Source organism: Doryrhamphus excisus, chromosome 14 (genome assembly GCF_030265055.1).
Source record: "Doryrhamphus excisus isolate RoL2022-K1 chromosome 14, RoL_Dexc_1.0, whole genome shotgun sequence".
NCBI lineage: Eukaryota > Metazoa > Chordata > Actinopteri > Syngnathiformes > Syngnathidae > Doryrhamphus > Doryrhamphus excisus.
This window is the reverse complement of record NC_080479.1, coordinates 6,187,210-6,206,700: the sequence shown is the minus strand read 5'-3', so window position 1 is coordinate 6,206,700 and position 19,491 is coordinate 6,187,210. Positions and strand designations below refer to the sequence as shown.

Below are 19,491 nucleotides of genomic sequence, written 5' to 3'. Positions count from 1 at the left end.
ATACAGGTATATATAAAATATGTGTCCACGTAAACATATTTATACAGCCATGTAAACGGTATATACTTATGGTGGATGCATACTGTGTATGTAGGGCCGGTTCGGTAGGTATTGTGCTCCAAAAAACAACACGTTTTAGCACCCAGAAATTATTTAATTGTGCAGCGGGACTGCCTCAACAATACATGACAAATAAATACACCGTGAATGAATAAATAAATACATCGATAAGAATGGTGTCTTTCAAAGCCATGTGACACACATGATCAGAGTTCCTGCTTGGATGCGCTGTGATTGGCCTCCCGCCGCAGGAAACGCAGGAAGTCTCCAAGTTCTCGTCCCCCCTGCAACATAGGATGACGGTTGTACAACCTTTCTGGAGCAGGCAGGAAATGAACTAAATAAAGCATTTTCTTCACCTCATATCGAACGGGCTGGTCCTTGCTGCCAGCGGCGGCCAAGTAGAAGGTGGGGTAGCTGGGGAGGAGACATGGATTATTCGTCACCACGCCACACACCAACACGTGTGTCACATCTTCTCACCCCTGCACGTCATATCCGGGGGGGACATCGTTAGCAATGGCGTTCATCTTGGCGATGACGACGGTAGGATCTGTAGACAACTGGCAGAACAGGAGGAAGACTCAACCAATGGGTCTGGATTTTCAAAATAAAACTACAAGAACGACTCTTGTCCATTTTATATTTATACTATCATATATGGTATGTCTATGATGTATTTATACTATCATACAGTATATGGTGTATTTATATGGTAATGGTTTTATTTCATTTGAACATGCATCAGATTACAATTGAGTGGTCCACTCATTGGACAGCTGAACTGGGAAAGTGCTGAGACTGACGTGCACCCACCACGCACCCACCATGCTCATCAGCCAATACCAATCGGTGGACACAGGTATCGTTCCCGACTTCCACTCAATGTTGAAGACGTGTCAGCCAAGACAGTCCCTCAACATCCAGAGCCTTGAGGAATTTAGGGCGGAACCCCTGGGGCTATGCCACTGGGGAGCATTTTTACGACCCCAGATACCTCAGCCATGGTGATGTAACTGTCCTTGGGCTCTGCTTCCTCTATGGAAGGTATGTCAGTGGGATTGAGAAGGGCCTCAAAGTATTCCTCCCACCGTTTGACTGTATCCTCAGTCCAGGTCAGCAGACCCCGGGCACTGCTTCCACTTTCTGGCGCGTCAGATGGTTTGCCATCGAAAGTCATGCGGCAGTGCCTCGCGGAGCTCACGTTTTTGCCTAGACCACCGCCAAAGCAGCGTGTCGCTTGGCCTGACAGTACCTGTCAGCCGTTTCAGGAGTCCCACAAGCCATTCATGCTTGATAGGACAGATTCTTCAGCTTGACAGCACCCCCTGATCTCTGGTGTCTACCATAGGGTTTGGGGCACCATTCACACTCGATATCCTCGTCAACCCCCGGGATGCAGCCAAGGTCTGCCAGATGTGAGATTGAAGACTTGACAAAAGGCAGACACTGCCAGCACACCCTCATTACACATGGGTCACCCAGGTCTGTTCAGGTGTTGATCAGTTGAGCGCTCAGCCCCTCTCTTCACCCGTGTGCCCAGAACATGTAGACGCAGGTCTGATGATACGACTACAAAGTCGATCATAGACCTGCGGCCTTGGGTGTCCTGGTGCCTCGTGCACATGTGGACATCCTATGTTGGAACATGTTAGTTATGGACAAACTGTGGTTTGCAAAGAAGTCCAATAACATCACAATGCAGCGGTTCAGATTGGGGAGGTCATTCCTCCCAATCACCCCCCCCCCCCCCAGGGAACACTGTAATTGCCCACATGGGCGTTGAACCCTCTTTGATGGACTCCAAGTAGGCCGGGTACCCCACACTGCTATTTGGCATGTACGCAAACTACATCCCACGAGTTATGGTGTTATGTATTACATTGTTATATATGTGTTGTGTATTTATATAGTGTATTTCTAGAGTTGTGTATTTGTATAGTGTTGTGTGTTTATACTGTTGAATGAGAGAAATGCAGTAGGAGAGAGGGAATGGTGAGATGAAGGTGTACCATCTGGGCCAGCTGGGTATAAACAGGTTGGAGTTTCTTGCAGTGTGGACAGGATGGAGAATAGAACTGGATGAAGACATCTTTGGTAGGGTCGTTAACGATGGCGTCAAACAACTCAGCTACCACCACCTGCAACACATAAACACCATGTACACCATCACATACAGTGGTATGAAAACGTTTGGGCACCCTGATAATGTTCAAGATGTTCCTTTCTAAATGACTGCTTGGGATCAGCCATTCCAGGTAAATATGTCATATATAGCAGACCAACACAGTGATAGATGAGAAGTCAAATGAAGTTTATTTACAGAAAGTGTGCAATAATTATTTAAACTAAAGTAGGCAGGTGCATAAATTTGGGCATCCCAACAAAAAAAATCAATATTTAGTAAATCCTCCTTTTGCAGAAATAAATGCTTCCTATAGCTTCCAATCAGGGTCTGGATTCTGGTTGAAGGTATTTTTGACCATTCCTCTTTCCAAAACATCTCCAGTTGAGTCAGGTTTGATCGTTTCCCAACATGGACAGCCCGTTTTAAATCACACCACAGATTTTCAATCACATTTAGGTCTGGGCACTGAGATGGCCATTCAGATGCATCAGGAATGGAGGAGAAGTGTGTTGGTGGCCATTTTTAAGAACAAGGGTGCTGTGCAGAGCTGTGGCAACTACAGCGGTATAAAGCTAATGACCCATACCATGAAGTTATGGGAAAGAGTAGTTGAGCAGCAGTATGGTTTCATGCCAAAAAAAGAAAGAGTACTACAGATGCAGTATTTGCTTTAAGAATGTTCATAGAGAAGTACAGAGAAGGTCAGAGGGAGCTGCATTGTGTCTTTGTAGATCTGGAGAATGCCTATGACGGTGCCTAGAGAGGAACTGTGGTATTGTATGAGGAAGTCTGGAGTGACAGAGAAGTATGTTCAAGTGGTGCAGGACATGTATGTGGACTGGAAGACAGTTAAGTGGGACAGAAGAGATCAGGGATCAGCTCTGAGACCCTTCTTGTTTGCTATGGTGATGGACAGGCTGACAGATGAGCTTAGACAAGAATCTCCATTCCACAGTCAACTGTCAGCTTTAGTATAAAAAATGGAAGAGTTTGGGAAGAACAGCAACTCAGCCACCAAGTGGTAGGCCATGTAAACTGATGGATGGGGGTCAGCAGATGCTGAGGCGCATAGTGTTGTCCACTTCCTGCACAGTCAATTGCTACAGAGCTTCAAACTTCACGTGGCCCTGCATTGTGCCGAGTGTGAAATTTGGTGAAGGAGGAATTATGGTGTGGGGTTGTTTTTCAGGAGTTGGGCTTGGCCCCTTAGTTCCAGTGAAAGGAACTTTCAATGCTCCAGGATACCAAAACATTTTGGACAATTCCATGCTCCCAACCGTGTGGGAACAGTTTGGAGCCGCCCCATACTCTTCCAACATGACTATGCACCAGGGCACAAAGCAAGGTCCATAAAGAACTGGATGACAGAGTCTGGTGTGGATGAACTTGACTGGCCTGCACAGAGACCTGACCTGAACCCCATAGAACCCCTATGGGATGAATTGGAGCGGAGACCTAGAGACAGGCCTTCTCCACCAACATCAGTGTGTGACCTCACCAACATGCTTTTGGAAGAATGGTCCAAGACTCCAATAAACACTCCTCAACCTTGTGGACAGCCTTCCATGAAGAGTTGACGCCGTAATAGCTGCAAAAGGTGGACCGGCATCATACTTAGGATGGGATGGCACTTAAGTTCATAGGTGGGTCACGGCAGGTGAGCAAATACTTTTGGTCATGTAGTGTATTTTCGACTTCAGCTGCATATATTTCTATAAAGTCTTCTTTCAGGAGACAGTCGGGGTTGTATATTTCAGTGTTTCGAATTCTGCTGATCTTCTTTAGCTTAATTAGAGTTTTGCAAATGACAGGGTTGTGGTCTGAGCCAATGTTTGCCCCGATACCATTTTACATAATAGTTAGATATAATTTTACGTAATATTTCATTCATTTATCCTAATATATCTGATTTCTGTAGATGTCACCAGGACTTCTGCATGTATACAGTTGTTGTTTCGGGTGCTGAAACCAAGTGTTCGAGATAGTTAGGTTATGCTATTCAGCAAACCCAATCAACCTTTCTCCTAGGTGGTGGTACCTATGCTGAACCTTCCTGGGATGTTGCTTCCTATCTTTGCATTGAAGTCACCTTGGACGATGATCATTTCATCCGAGTTTGCATATTGTCGGCATTAGTTTATGTCTTCATAGATTTATCATGACTATGGGCTGTAGTTGGAATGTGAACTTCCATTAAGATGTTCAAAGGTTTTGCCTTCATTGTAATCATTAGAATTGGATAGTGGCCAAAATCCAGTTCCTGATTTAGATCATTGTTTTTCCACCATAATTGCAACGCCATTGATATGTTGATTTCCTCCTGAAAAGTACAGCATATCTTCATCGGGTTGGTAGGTACCATTCTCTGTCCATCTTGCTTCACATATTCCCATAATGTTAACATGAAGTCTCCTCATTTCATTGGCTAGATTTTCTTGTTTATGTAATGTTTGTACATTCCAGGTTCCAAGGTTTAAGATTTTTCTCCTGGTATTGAGATGGGACGCATCAGCAAAAGGGCCTCCAGTTCTGGTTTGAGCCTCCAGTATCATTAGATCTTTCCAGGTCAGCCAGGAATTCCTCTTCTTCCCTGGTGCTATTTACAGAGGGCCATGCTGTAGGGATCCCAGCACGGTACTTTTTACTCGGTGCTTTCCTGGTTGCTCTCATGACTAGCTGAAGGGGAAGCTACTCCATTTGTCTTTTCTTGCCAAGACGATGCTTAAGTGTGCCAACCACTCTGCTGCCGCTGCCATCTGGGCCATTGACCATGTTGGTTCCTCTGTCCCATTCACCAGACCCCCCTTACTTAGTTTAGCATGCCAGTCGAGGTGCCGGGGTACGACCTTCTACTTGGAGCCATAAGTGAGAGATTTAGGGTGATCAAGGGAGTCCAAGCATTAGATTGCCTTATCAAAGATAAGCCACTGCAACCAATGTGAGGTGCTGCTCAGAACCACCCCTACACCCTCTCAGTCCGCTGCACCTTATTTCAAAATGAAGCTGGCTTGTCCAAATGTGCGACTCCCTTTGAGGCATGTGATCAGAAAAGGCTTCTTGCGCATGACTCTCCCAGAATAGCTGAATAGTTAAAGGATGCACAGTGACACCATCTGCACCAAGACCATGTTGGAGGTCTTTGGAGCTGGTCTATGGGTTGACCTTGACTCTTCTCACCATCTTGGGCCTCTGCTTATCTGAAATTGTTCTTGGCCTACCACGCCGGTCCTTAACTAGAACTGTGCCTGCGGTCTTCCATTTCCTCATTATGTTCCTCAGAGTGGAACCTGACAGGTGGAATCTCTGAGCTAGCTTTTGTATCCTTCCATGATGTTAAACAATCTTTGCACCTGCCTACTTTTGTTGAAATAATGATTGCAGACTTTCTGTAAATCCTGTGCAGTTCATCTGACCTCTCATCTATCTCTGTGTTGGTCTGCGATATGAAATATTTGACTCAAATGGATGATCCCAACAACTAGTCAATTAGAAAGGAACATCTTGAAAATGACCAGGTGTGCCCAATAGTTTTCATACCACTGTACAATACTGTATCCCTATGGCTTTGTTGAACATGCACCTCAGCGCCACCTGCTGCCTGTCTTGTGATATTCAGTCTACGCACCTGAACAGCACCACTATGCCTTTCTGGGACTGACTCGGACTTGATATAACGCTTCAGTCGGTTTGTGAAGTAATCGTTGATAAACCTGTCCAGAGACTGACCGTCCCTCCTGGAAGACACAGTCATGTGACCTGTGGAACCATGTCAACCCCTCCTTGTGTCCTTGTAGGCCCGGTACCTACGTGAACTCCTCCCTCATGGTGTACTTGTGACCCACTTTGGTCCGGATGGTGACAAGCGGCAGATCTCCACTCTCTGAAGTCCCCAGGCCAAAGTCCTCCTCCAGCTCAGACTGGAAATCTTTCTTGTTGGCCACTGAGAAGGTCAGGCCCCGCCCCACATACTTGGACACCACCTTCATCACTCTGGTGAAGAGACACACGTGCTCGATATTCCTAACATCTCTATGGTTGGTGTGTGCGTGTGTTACCGGTTCCTCCAGTAGTTGGAACCTCTCAGGTTGTGTTTGTAGTCAAGCTGGAAATACGCTGTTAGGAGGTCACGAACCCGCAAACGATCTTTGTTCTCCAAAGTCATGTGTGGACAAAGTCCAAATCTAGAATCACATGGATAAGGTGAAGGCCGTCCTCCCAAGACACACACACACATACGTATACTTGCATGTGATCTCTGATGAAGCGTCTCAGAGATGAGATGGTCAGAAAATCTTGAAAAATTACAACGCTGTCCTCAAACTGACTGGACAATCTGGGAGGTCTGAACAACATCACACCTCTGAAACACACAACACATGGTCTAGTTACACCAGCGCTTCTCACTTACAACACAACACATGAGCTAGTTCAGGGGTCAGCAACCCATGGCTCCAGAGCCGCATATGGTTCCTCAGCCTCTTTGTTGTGGCTCCCTTTGCAATGCTCAAATATTTGGAGTGATTGGATGAGCTGGAGGCATGGAGTGTAAGCAGGTGTTGGCTGCTCTGGCTCTGGTTGGAACGTTACAACATGGTAAACTAACCATGAATATATCCCCCCCAAAGGTGCATTGGAGTTTTTAATTCTGCATGGACGCATCTGTCCATGCAGATGGTCCTCTCTGCTTCTCTGGCTTACATGTATGCTTCACTAGTGGCGAGAAACAACAATTTGTTGTATTCTGCTGGTAGACTTAAGAAAGATTCAAACTTTAGAAGTTTATAAGATATTGTTTTTATATTATGTTTTGCGCCCCTAGAAGGGGCTCAGAGCTGATCCCTGATGCAGTCCCACCTCCACCTTGAACTCTTCAGTCACACCTCCAGCACATCTTACCCCTGTGTAACAGTCCTCATACATGCCCGGTGTTGTCATTGACTAATATTTACTAATATTTGTTTGATGAGCTGCAACATTGAAGTGTGGACAGATAGAGTTAAAACGTTAGGTTAGGTGTTGGTAGTTAAACTGGGGGTCTGAAGACTCACTCTGAGTGGAGTCCATATGGTGAAGAGAGGTTCATTTGGGTGGTGTGGGCAAATCGAAACTGATCCCTCAGAAGTCCTGCAGCTTTTAGGAACTCAGACATACGAGAACTTTCTTCACCCGAGAACACACCTGAGAGAAAAACACAATCCAGCAAACAAGAAGTTGACACATCAGACGTGTTTTCGTCATACCTACGATTGAAGCATCGTAGTGATTGACGAAGGTCTGCAGGTCTTCTTCAGTCAACACGGTGACCGAGTCCGGACCTGTCTGCTTCTTCATGTAATGATAGATCCCCTCTAACACACACACACAAAGAGGGAATGAATGCCTGTAAGCTTATGTTGTGTGTGCGTGTCTTTTACCTGCAGAGCGAGGACCGTCATAGGAGGCAGAGTCTCTCCCATTCCTGAAGATCTTCAGTGTTGGATACCCAGTCACGCCAAAACGAGTACATGTGTCAACATGAGCTGTACAGTCCACCTGAGACACACACACACACACAGTTAAGACATAGGCAAAACACACACACAAAAACACACACGATAATGACGTCACCTTTGCTAATTGGACAGTCCCCTTTAGCTTGGTCGCTGCTTTGTCAAATTCTGGAGCTAATTTCTTACAGTGACCGCACCTGAAGGAAAGAGGAGAGGAACAAGGAAAGAGAGGTAGGGAATGAAATGGCACTGAAAGCATGCTAACAGTCAAATGTTGCATGCTAGCTGTTGGCTATCGCTAAGGGGTCGTTACCATGGAGCGTAGAATTTGACAAGCATCGTGTCGTGCTCGGTTGCTAGGTAATCAAAGTCTGCGTCCCCGAGCTGGAGCACATCTCTGCGAGACGACACAATGGTCGGCAAAGCAAGAGCCCACGCCAGTGTAACGGCAGGAAGGAGCCGACCGGCAGCCGCCATGATGAGAAGACGCAGGATTCAGGACACAATTCAGAGAAAACGATTTATGGCGAAGGGGGATGCTCCTCATGCTTCTGCTGCAAAGTAAAAATAATAATAAACTGGTTTCCGTGAAAGACATTCAGAATAAAAACTTCACGTAAGTTTTTATTAGTTCACGGCAAATTTACATCCAAAGAAAATAGACTAGGGTGAAAATAAAGTAGAAGCATATTAATTAACATATATGAATAGAATGTGAATAATCTAAACGTATTATTGACTTTGACTCAGTCATCTCGCACTTTTATTATGAAGGCAGGCGGGGTTTTTACGTCAGTAGATCATGTAAAGTAACACAACAATGAGAAAGAGCGTCTCATTGGTGGAGGCCATGTCATTTAAGCCGACTAGTCCAGTCGTCGACCCGATCTACGAAGGCCAGCCGTTCGGAGGCCCCTCCTCCAATCGCGAACCAGCCTGATGAATTCAGATGGTCGAGCTCAGGGGTGGCCAACCAGTCAGAGACTAAGAGCCACTTTTTACTGTGTTTTACTGCAAAGAGCCACATCATCCACATGGGCACACATGAACATCATCCCATGCCTTAACCACGTATGCAGGCACACACAAAGAACCCTGCTCAGCCATATTTATTGAAAACATCCCACACCAACATGATAATATCAGTTGTTTTCAACAGTTAACATTGTGTGCACTGTCTCACACACACAAACTCTCAGTTCAAGCAAGTCCACAAACAAAAATAAAATAAAATAATTGTAATAACATTTTTCTCTTACTATGCTGCTTGGTGAGACTTCTGGCATTCCTTATCTTGAACAATCCTCTTCAAATCTGGCTTGTATTCTGTTGTTGCCACTCAAAGCAATTCTTTCAAATGAGTGTCAGTCAGAACAGATTGATGCTTTGATTTCACATGTTTCAGGGCAGAAAAAAACAGACTCGCACAGGCACGTTGACCCAAACATTAGTATCCCAAACCCAAGATATCTTGGGTCCGAACGGCTGGCCTTCGTAGATCGGGTCGACGACTGGACTAGTCGGCTTAAATGACATGGCCTCCACCAATGAGACGCTCTTTCTCATTGTTGTGTTACTTTACATGATCTACTGACGTAAAAACCCCGCCTGCCTTCATAATAAAAGTGCGAGATGACTGAGTCAAAGTCAATAATACGTTTAGATTATTCACATTCTATTCATATATGTTAATTAATATACTTCTACTTTATTTTCACCCTAGTCTATTTTCTTTGGATGTAAATTTACCATGAACTAATAAAAACTTACGTGAAGTTTTTATTAAGCGCTTAAGCCCGTTTGATGTTGGGGTATTTTTCTATTGGCACACTTTTCCAGAACTCAGTGGTCCCTTCCCTTATAACAGCTGTCAGTTGATCACCTCACAAAGATTGATCATCTCCAACTCAGCCGCAGCCTCATCAGTGAGGAGCCGGGCTTTCAAACAGTCTGTTATCGCATTAAATGGGTCGACTAGGAACATAATCTGTGTTCTTTTCAGTTGTAGATCACAGAACCGGGTCACAAAGCTTTCGTGCAGGTTTGCAATCAGTATTGCATATCTCTCTCTTTTCTTTTCAGGCTGGTGACTTGTTCACTGGCTTTTAGCAGAGTATTAAATCTCCCTTTTGAATATGCGTCTTGAACAGCTTTAGTTTGTTGACGAACGCAAACACACTTTGCACCAGGTCAGGCAGCATTTTTAACTTACCCGGGAAGGTCAGGTTCAGTCTGTCGAAGTGACACAGCATGTCAACTAAAAATGCCAGATCCATAATCCACTCAAGGTCCAAGAGCTCGGGATAGTCCTTGTCCTTCTCTTCCATGAACAATTTCACTGCATCAAAAAGCTCAAAAAAGCGAAAGAGTACCTTGCTTCTTGACAGCCGCCTCACAGCGCAGTGCAGTGGCAGGTCACCTGGAAGCCCTTGGTCCAACTCAGCGATGAGATTCCTGAATTGCCTGTGGTTAAGCGCATGTGTGCGGATGTAGTTGATGATTTCCATCACAGGCTTCATGACGTTTTCTAAATTCAATGATTTAGACACAAGTTGCTCCTTGTGGATGATGCAGTGGAAATTCCAAAAGTCGGCAAATGTTTGATCAGCTTTGCACAGGCCCACAAGCCCTTTCACAGATCCGATCATGGCTGGCGCTCCTTCCGTGGCTATTGCAGTTAGTTTAGGTATGGGCAGACTTGCTTTTGCAAATGCAGCCATCATTGTTTCTTTCACATCTATGCCACGGGTTCTGTCTTTAATGGCACAATATCAAGGAGTTCTTCTTTGATCATACATTCATTTGACACAGACCGTGCAAATATTGCCAACTGAGGCTTGTCTTGTATGTCACAACTCTCATCTAATGCCACACTAAAATACTCACATGCTTGAAGTCAGAGTGCAACTGTGATTCAACGGCCGTTCAACACTGTGGCGGGACAGTTGGATGTCTGATACGCTCAGTTTTAGTTTGTTGTCTTCAGGAGACAATAATTCAACGGCGTCAATGAGGCATTTTTTAATGAAGTCCCCTTCGTTGTATGGCTTTTTAGCCCGTGCGATGTTCCAAGCCAGTTGATATGATGCAAGCGTTACGGTCTCTGAGTGTTTCGTAAACTTTTTGAAAATCTGCTTTTCTGCCTGACTTTTCAAAGCGACCAATTTGTTCAGTCCCTTTTGAAAATTCCTGTTCGATGTTAATGAGTGAGCTGAAGTGACGCTGAAGATTGGAAGCTTTGAAATGCGCTAATGCTGCGTGACATATAAGACAGACCGGCTTGCCATTACGTTCAACAAAAAAATATAAACTCTCCCACTCTGTCAAAATGTCCTTGTGTTCTTCTTCATATTTTCGTTTAACTGTGCATTTTTTCCCTGCCATTTTGAGAGCCAACTTAGCAGAAATTGTTTACAATGCAAACAATGTCACGACAGAGATTCTCTCGTCGTGCGTCGCTCTCACAGGCTTACCTCGTCAGCGTGCCATCTAGCCGCAGGGGGACTGAATGGCAGCGTCAGTCAAGTATTTTTGACGCATGTCATGTGAAAGCTCCTGAAGAGCCGCATGAAACTAGCCAAAGAGCCGCATGAGGCTCGCGAGCCACGGGTTGGCCAGACTAGGTCTAACTTCCTGGTTGTGTCACGTGGTCTCACGTTCACCCTGACGTCCTGACAGAATATCTGCCTTCAATTGCGACAATAAAGTAACAAACGTATTAGTTTTTAAATGAGGTTTTACAGGAGAGAGAACCTGATATATTAAACAGTAGTAATATTCATAGATCCTTTTTAAGTTTTTAAGTTTTAAGTTTTACATTCATAAAAGTTAACACAATAAAACATGTATGCGATATACACAAATAATGACATATCTTGTTCTATTTATTTTCGTAATATGAAGTGACTTATTTATGTAGGCAGTTTGATGTGTGCAACTTTGAATCTAAAGTCATTCTTCAAAGTTTCTACAACGTGGATAGATTTGACTTTTGTAAATACCTAACACTTCATATTATGAAGATAAATAGAACAAGACGGTCTACTGGCGGAGAAGGATGCAGATCCCGGATTCAAACACAGCCTGAAATCACACGTCTCCTTTTAATGACGCTCTCATTTACTGTCACAGTACATGTCAACACAAAGAACGTACTTAACGTTGTTCACATGTACGCTGAAGCCGATGAAGGCTTATTTAACATTTATTGAACAGGACATGAACCGATGGAAGACAGTGGACATCGAAAGTGTCATCTGCCGTCATTCCGGAAGGGGGCAGTCAACTGAAAGGGCTGAAGAAGGCAGAAGAAGAAGCTTCAGGAAGGAAAGGAAAGCAGTGTTGATGAAAGTGTAGATGGCGACAAAGGTGGTGATCGTTCTTGTGCACAAGTACACACTTTGCTCTTTGATGTAACGACTAATGGCCGCTTGCGAGTAAGCAAGCTTGCTAGCGTGCACGGACGTGGTAGTCGCAAATGTTAGCTGTTAGCTCCTTGTGCTAAACGTTTGCTAATGCTACATCAACGGAAACACTTGTAACATATCGATTGTCGAGTGACGATGTATTAACACGAAAACAAACTAGTCGTTAATGTGTGACTATTCTTTACTGTGTAATGTCAGAGTTCAATTCACACGCCTGGTGACCCGCTGCTGGCCTTATTTCCCAAAGGTCACAGGTCACGGTGATCCACCATGAACTACGCCTCACGTCTGAAACTGGGAACGTCCCATCAACGCTGGCCTGGCGAGGAGGCATGCTCGCCAGTTGAAGACGACGCCACAGAATCCAGCCTGGTCATCACCACGGGTAACGCGCACAAACGGTCGTCATGACAACTCCAACCACAATTCTGATTGGCCGGTCTTGGCATCCTAGATGACCAACACGCTAAGAGCGCCAGGAGGAGAGCAGCAAGGAGGAAGAGGAAAATTCAAGCAGGGGAAGAGGATGAGAGAGAAGACGAGGGGGCGGGCGGAGAGATGATTGACAGTCAGCTGGACCAGTCACTGGAGAACAAGTCCAAACAGCACAACCTGACCAGCGTGAACGTGCGCAACATCATCCACGTGAGTGTGTGTCCAATTGGCTGATGTGAGTTGTGTGGATCATGACATTTACCTTTGACCTCCAGGAAGTCATCACCAATGAACACGTGGTGGCCATGATGAAAGCCGCCATCAACCAGACGGACGCCGTGCCGCCATTTGTGAGTTGCGATGCTGATGTTGCTCATGTTTTATTCTTTGCTTCCTGAAACCTGTCGTGCTGCTCAGGAGCCCAAGATGACTCGGTCCAAGCTGAAAGAAGTTGTGGAAAAAGGCGTGGTGAGACTTCTTTTGGCTTTTGGGGGCCTGCATATTGCCTGTCTGCCTACTCACTTCCTGTCCGCCCGTCCTGCTCACTTCCTGGCAGGTAATCCCAGCATGGAACATCTCTCCCATCAAGAAGAGTGCTCCCGTTTCCAAGGTAGAAGGTGAAGGTGAGCCAGACAAGCTATGGGACAGACGTGAGGGAAGGTGTGTGTGTTGGCTCAGGTTCCCCAGTTCGTTGACATCCCTCTGGCTGAGGAAGACTCCTCTGATGAAGAGTATCGTCCTGATGAGGAGGAGGAGGACGAGACGGCTGAAGACGTGAGGCTGACAGCTGATTGGCTGCCTTCACAACCTCTGCTGACGCTCCTTGGTTGTGTGCCAGACGTTGCAGGAGAGCGACTTTGAGAGTGCGGCGTCGCCCCCCAGAGGAAGCGCAGTGCAGAGGCCGGACCGGGACCCCCGCCGCCCCCCCTGGAAGGTACCAGTGGGACGCCTGAGACACAGTGACCGCACGCTCAGCACGTCTTCTTCTCCTTCAGACCTCTCGCGCGCCACCCTGCCATTTCAGGGTGGGGTCCGGACCGATGGCCCCCCCCCCCCTTCCCAAAGCCCCACCTCCCAAAGCAGTGACAGACAGCACTTTCTTGGAGAAGCTTCACGCCGTGGAGGAGGAACTGGCCGTGTGTATGGAACCCTACCAGGTCACACTTCTTTATTTACAATACAATAGTTAGTATAGGATAGACGGGGGCTCTAGCGCACACATTTCTATTCGGCATCCTTGGGACACTTACACGGCCATGATAGCTGCCCTCCATATTCCCATTTCCATCCCAACACTTATATCTACCGGGCTTCACCTTTACCACATTAGATGTAGCAGCTTTATTCCAAAATGGATGAAATGATTATTTTTCTCCAAGATGCTACACACAACACCCCTAACGGCAATGTGAATTTTTGGAGGGAAAATTGTTGCAAGTGAAGAAGTGAACAATGACATGACCATAAGTATCCACAGCCTTTGCCCAATACGTTGTTGATGCCCCTTTGGCCAATTCCGGCCTCAAGTGCTTGGAATATGACGCCCCTGATTGGCACGCCTGTCTTGGGCCAGTCTAGCCTGTTCCTCTTTTGGCACAGCCATCGCTCCAGAGATGTTTCATTGGATTCAGGTCTGGGCTCTGGCTGGGCCACTCCAGGACATTCACCCAGTTGTTCTGAAGCCACTCCTTTGATATCTTGGCTGTGCTTGGGGTTGTTGTCCTGCTGAAAGATGACCCGTGGCCCCGGCTTCCAGAGCACGTTTTCATCCAGGATGTCTCTCTACATTGCTGCAGTCATCGTTCCCTCCATCCTGACTGGTCTTCCACTTCCTGCTGCTGAAACACAACTCCAAGAATGATGCTGCCACCATCATGCGTCACTGGAGGGATGTTGTTGGCCTGCTGATGAGCAGTTCCTGTTTTCCCCAAACGTAACGCCTGTCATTCACTCCAAAGAGTTCCATTTTTGTCTCATTAGACCAGAGAATTTAGTTTCTCATGGTCTGAGAGCCCTTCAGGTGCCTTTTGGCAAACTCCAGGCAGGCTGCCATGTGTCTTTTACCAAGGAGTGGCTTCCTTCTGGCCACTCCACCATCCAGGCCTGATTGGTGGATTGCTGCAGAGATGGTTGTCCTACTGGAAGGTTCTCCTCTCTCCACAGAAGAACGCTGACAGAGGGACCATGGGGTTATTGGTCCGTCCCTGACTTAGGACCCTTCTCCCTCGATCCCTCAGCTTAGCTGGCTGGCCAGCTCTAGGAAGAGTCCTGGTGGTTCCAAACTTCTTCCACTTAGGGATGATGGAGGCCACTGTGCTCATTGGAGCCTTCAAAGCAGCAGAAATGTTTTTGTAACCCCCCCACCCCACTAGCCTTGGAGACGAGGACCTTCCCACATCGTGTCCAACCAACTGTTTACCACAGGTGGACTCCAATGAAGCTACTGAAACATCTCAAGGATGATCAGTGGAAACTGAATGCACTTGAGCTGGAGCCTTTGGAGCTTCACGCCAAAGGCTGTGAATACTTATGGAAATGTGATTATTCACTTTTTAATTTATAATACATTTGCAACAATTTAAAAAAAGGTTTTTCATTATGGGGTGTTGTGCGTAGACTTTCTGAGAAAAGTATGAATTGGATCTGTTTTGGAATAAGGCTGTGACATAAAGACATAAACAGCGTGGCGGGGGTATCATACATCCATCCTCCATATTCTATACTGTTTATCCTCACCATATTGTCATTGGAAAGAAATAGAATATATAGTATGTAGCCTTTTTGGCCATATGTTTGGTGGTACTTGAATGCACCATAGTTGTGTGAGACAGATTGAGATGATGATGGTTGTTGTGATGTCATGTGTGCTCGTGCATGCAGTGTCAGCCAGTGTCAGATGACGAAGTGGGGCTGATGGCGTACCGGACACGGTCCAAGCGTCCTCTACGTGACGTCCCCCTGGGCCAACTGGAGGCAGAGCTCAGGGCGCCGGACATTACCCCTGACATGTACGACTGTGGCTCCGCCCCGGAGGACAGAGAGTGGACCGTTTGGCTGAGAGGCCTGATGAACTCCGACATGGACGACGGTGAGTAGACTCACGCTGGATGTCCTGCCTGCCGACGTAACGCCTCTCCTGTCTCTGTCAGAGGAGTGTGATGATGAAGATGACCCAGAGTACAACTTCCTGGCTGACCTTGATGAACCAGACCAGGAGGATTACCGTGACGACAAGGCAGTCCGCATCACTAGTCAGTATACATCATATCGATATCACTGTATAGAACAATACATATCAGTATCACTATCGTATGAATATGATGTGAGAGATGTGAACATGAGGTATGATATGAGAGATATGAATATGATATGAGAGATGAATATGATATGAGAGGTATGAATATGATATGAGAGGTATGAATATGAGGTATGATATGAATATGATATGAGAGGTATGAGTATGATATGAGAGATATGAATGTGATGTTATGCTATGTTTTCCAGAAAAGGAAGTGAATGAACTGATGGAGGAGCTGTTTGACACGGTAACAGACAAACAGGTAGTAGCCAAAAATGAGAATACCAAGTAAAAGGTGTTTTATTTAGCCAATGTACCATAATAGATGAACCAACCAATTGTATTGATCCATGACATGCCAATGGACGTATCTCTCGCACTTTTGGTACTTTGGCTAAATAAAACACTTTTTACTTGGTATTCTGATTTTTGGCTACTACCTGTATACACACACACACACACACAGCAAAGTGAGTGTGAGTTGGCTAACGTGCACGGTGTGACGTGCACTCTGCTGCCAGCTTAAAGGTGACCTGGGGGGGCAGGAGGTGGATGAGGAAGGACACGAGGAGGAGGAGCCACAGGAGGACACGCCCACACCGGACAAGCACATGGACACACAGGCATGTGACGTGTCCAAATACGGTCATAGTGGTGAGGCAGAGGACGGACCAATCAGAGAGCGTCGTACTGTCAAGCAGCAGCTGGCTTTGATCAGAAGCACACAACACACACCCTCTACTCACACACACACACACACACTGATGCTGGATACACAACAACGCAACACACTCGAGCAGCAGCTGCAGCAGGTATGCACACACACACACACACACACACACACACATGCACTGTCTGACTGTGTGTGTGTATGTGTGTGTGTTTATAGCATGTCCAACTGTTGGTGGAGCTTCACCTGCTGACCTCACCTGTGGAAGAACTTCACAATGAAGCTGAAAGCACCAGACACTTTCTGGTAACACACACACACACACACACACACACCCCTGATGGCATCATTCTGTTACTATGACAACGTCTCTCAGTTTGAGTTAGATGTGTTGGCACAAAGAGGCGAGCTGATGATGTCATCATGGCGGCGTGGTGACGTCAGCGCTTTCAGAGCATCCAACCTGCGGGGGGCGCTGCAGCTGCTGGACGAGCTGCAACATCACCCCATCAGCTACGTGAGACGCAGACACACCCCTGACGCACGCGGACAAAGTGAGCAACCCCCCCCCCCCCCCCCCCCCCCCCCCCCGCACCGCTAGCCTTGACTTTCCCAAAGTCCGTAGCCTTAACTCTGGCTGGCGAGCCTGCTAGTAGCGAGCTGGCGTGGTGTGGCCCCTAGGGGACATGATGGACATGGAATAGCATGTCAATAGCATGTTCTCCCCGTGCATGCGTGGCTTTTCTCCAGGTACTCAGGTTTCCTCCCCCATTCCAAAAACATGCTAGGTTAATTGGCCACTCCAAATTGTCCATAGGTATGAATGTGGGTGGGAATGGTTGTTTGTCTTTATGTGCCCTGTGATTGGCTGGCCACCAGTCCAGCTGGGATAGGCTCCAGCACCCCCACCCTAGTGAGGAAAAGCAGCATAGAAATGAATGGATGGACAGAGGTCCCCTTTAACACCACCCCTGGGGGTCAGGGAACAATGTTCAGTCTATACAGTGCACATCAATAAATCCCTCTCTCAATAGCTCTGCCAATCAGGGGGCAGCATTTCTGTCCTGGGGGGAGGAGCAGAAAAACTGAGAAGCACTGCTTTAAAGCCAACACACTTAGTGTGTGTGTGCGCGTGTGTGTTTCCAGTGCGTGGTTTTCCCATCATGCCAGCTGAACTGGCGTGGATCTTTGCCACTCGTGCAGTCTTCCTCTACCCAGAACTTCTGCCATGTGTCAGTCTGGACCCTGCTCTCTACTGCCCCCGCAGGACAGCTGCTTTCACTGCAGCAGAAGACTGGTAACACACACACACACTATCAGGTGTGAAAATAAAAGCACAGCAATGGAGACGTGTGTGTGTGTGTGTGTGTGTGTGTGTGTGTGTGTTAGTCTGTTGGTTATGGGTCTGAGGAACATGAAGGGGTCATGTGACCCGACCAAGCTGGTGTCTGAGTTTCTGTTGGGCAAAAGTCATCTTCAGGTGCGACGTAGGATCCTGCAGTGTTGCAGACCTGGCACCCCCGACAACATGGTCAAGGTACACGCATGCACACACACACACACACACACACACGTGCGCGCCTGCCTGATCGTAAGCGTGTATGTGTGTGTAGACCTACAGGTACCAGCAGGTGTTGTGGTCCATGCCGCTAGCCTGCAGTCAGGTTGCTGCATCAGAGCAGCGCCCCCCAGTGGAAAGACCCTTGAGCATCATGCCTCTGTGGTTGCTGGTGAGTGCACACACGCGCGCACACACGCATGCACACACATACTCATACTCATACGTACCGTATTTCCTCACCCCCCCTCCCCACCTCCCCCAAAGCGGAGTATTCCTGTCATCTTGGCAGCGATCCAACGATCCAACAGTCTATCTGGCTCCGCCCCCACCACCACCAGCTTCCCGACCCCAATGTGCTATCCGCCCCGCCCCCCACCGGACCTCAGCTTCCGCCGCACAGGATTTGTCCAGCATCCGCCCCCCCCCATTACTCCTCCCCTTCCCACCCACATGGATGGGCGGGATAGCGAAGAGGCGGTGCTTCCTGTCTGGCATCTGTCAGAATCCTCAACATGCTCCGCCTCTGACGTGTTTGTGGCTGAGGAGGCGGAGTCCGAAAGTGATCTGGGTGTGGCTTCGGCCCCAGCAGAAGACAGAGGAATGTCCTCACCTGAATCTTCAACTTCCTGTCCGCCATCCGAGGTAGACCCACATAGAGGTGGAAGACGGAAGATAAATATTCAGCAGGTTTTGTCTCAGCAGGACATCTTCAGGGCATCTTCTCACTTGACGACAGGCCGCCATCTTGGGGACAACCAGCATGAGGATGATGGGCGGGCCAAAGCAGGGAGCCACGCACCGGCCCACAAAGCGCCAAGGCTTCCAGTGTTTGCCAAAAATGTCTCCATGGGCGTAAACGGAGAAAGACTCGTCATCTGGACCAGGTGAGGCCACACCCACCCACACCTGTCCCCATGCAGGAAGTAGAAGTTTGACTTCCTGTTTTAGGGAAGCGGACCGCGCCATCTTGACCGCCTGTCAGCAGCGAGGAGCCAACCAGAAAACATTCAGACAAGTCTCCGCCCAGCTGGGAAACAAGACGACTGACCAGGTGAGGGGGCGGGGCTTCTGCCACCAAGGTTTGGTCCCATGCTAAGAAGGGTCGCTTCCTTGCAGGTGCGTCTTCGTTTCCACGACCTTGCTCATCTTTTCCACCTGGCCACCCAGAAAGACAAATCCTGGTCCTCAGACGGCAGCTCGGCCCCGGAACAAAGCAATGACCTGTGACCTTGAGATGTCATTGAAGACTCAAATTCACATTGAATGATGTTCAACATGTTTTCATGTTTGTCCTGAAAATAAAGACCACGCCCACCCTTCAATTTGGGAAGTGGGCGGGCTCAAAGAAGCTTGTTATAGAGGTCACAAAGCATTTTATTGCAAACAGGAAATTAAAAGTGTCCTTGGCGGGAAGTGCAACCTG

General features: G+C 47.3%; 2 protein-coding genes across 7 annotated transcripts; one reads left to right on the top strand and one right to left on the bottom strand.

Annotated features, from left to right (window-relative positions):
- Window positions 1-133: 133 nt before the first annotated feature.
- LOC131102204 (protein disulfide-isomerase A3-like) lies at window positions 134-11,194 on the bottom strand. Of its 4 annotated transcripts, none has more exons than XM_058047711.1 (15): window positions 11,151-11,194; window positions 9,890-10,140; window positions 7,991-8,231; window positions 7,796-7,874; window positions 7,603-7,720; window positions 7,429-7,536; window positions 7,237-7,366; window positions 6,435-6,548; window positions 6,244-6,369; window positions 5,996-6,178; window positions 5,814-5,922; window positions 2,073-2,201; window positions 544-623; window positions 420-477; window positions 134-344 (listed from the first exon to the last, which is right to left on the bottom strand). In XM_058047711.1, exons 3-15 carry the CDS (start codon window positions 8,152-8,154, stop codon window positions 267-269), a joined length of 1,476 nt encoding a protein of 491 aa, XP_057903694.1. In that variant the 5' UTR covers window positions 8,155-8,231; window positions 9,890-10,140; window positions 11,151-11,194; the 3' UTR covers window positions 134-266. The 4 variants fall into 4 exon arrangements, with proteins under 4 accessions (XP_057903694.1, XP_057903692.1, XP_057903693.1 ...); XM_058047709.1 differs by lacking the exon at window positions 11,151-11,194 and adding an exon at window positions 10,564-10,649; XM_058047710.1 differs by lacking the exon at window positions 11,151-11,194 and having other exon boundaries at window positions 9,890-10,243.
- Window positions 11,195-11,906: 712 nt separating this feature from the next.
- Window positions 11,907-19,404, top strand: LOC131102037 (GON-4-like protein). 3 transcript variants are annotated; one of them, XM_058047511.1, is made up of 22 exons: window positions 11,907-12,045; window positions 12,352-12,489; window positions 12,559-12,749; window positions 12,815-12,889; window positions 12,957-13,007; window positions 13,096-13,149; window positions 13,218-13,313; window positions 13,378-13,473; window positions 13,535-13,696; window positions 15,420-15,627; window positions 15,689-15,790; window positions 16,044-16,084; window positions 16,359-16,649; window positions 16,727-16,813; window positions 16,884-17,061; window positions 17,654-17,804; window positions 17,897-18,044; window positions 18,121-18,237; window positions 18,333-18,710; window positions 18,771-18,952; window positions 19,017-19,119; window positions 19,185-19,404. In XM_058047511.1, the coding sequence occupies exons 2-22, from the start codon at window positions 12,375-12,377 to the stop codon at window positions 19,293-19,295; spliced, it is 2,937 nt and encodes a 978-aa protein (XP_057903494.1). In that variant the 5' UTR covers window positions 11,907-12,045; window positions 12,352-12,374; the 3' UTR covers window positions 19,296-19,404. The 3 variants fall into 3 exon arrangements, with proteins under 3 accessions (XP_057903494.1, XP_057903492.1, XP_057903493.1); XM_058047509.1 differs by having other exon boundaries at window positions 18,768-18,952; XM_058047510.1 differs by having other exon boundaries at window positions 11,993-12,113; window positions 18,768-18,952.
- Window positions 19,405-19,491: the final 87 nt, after the last annotated feature.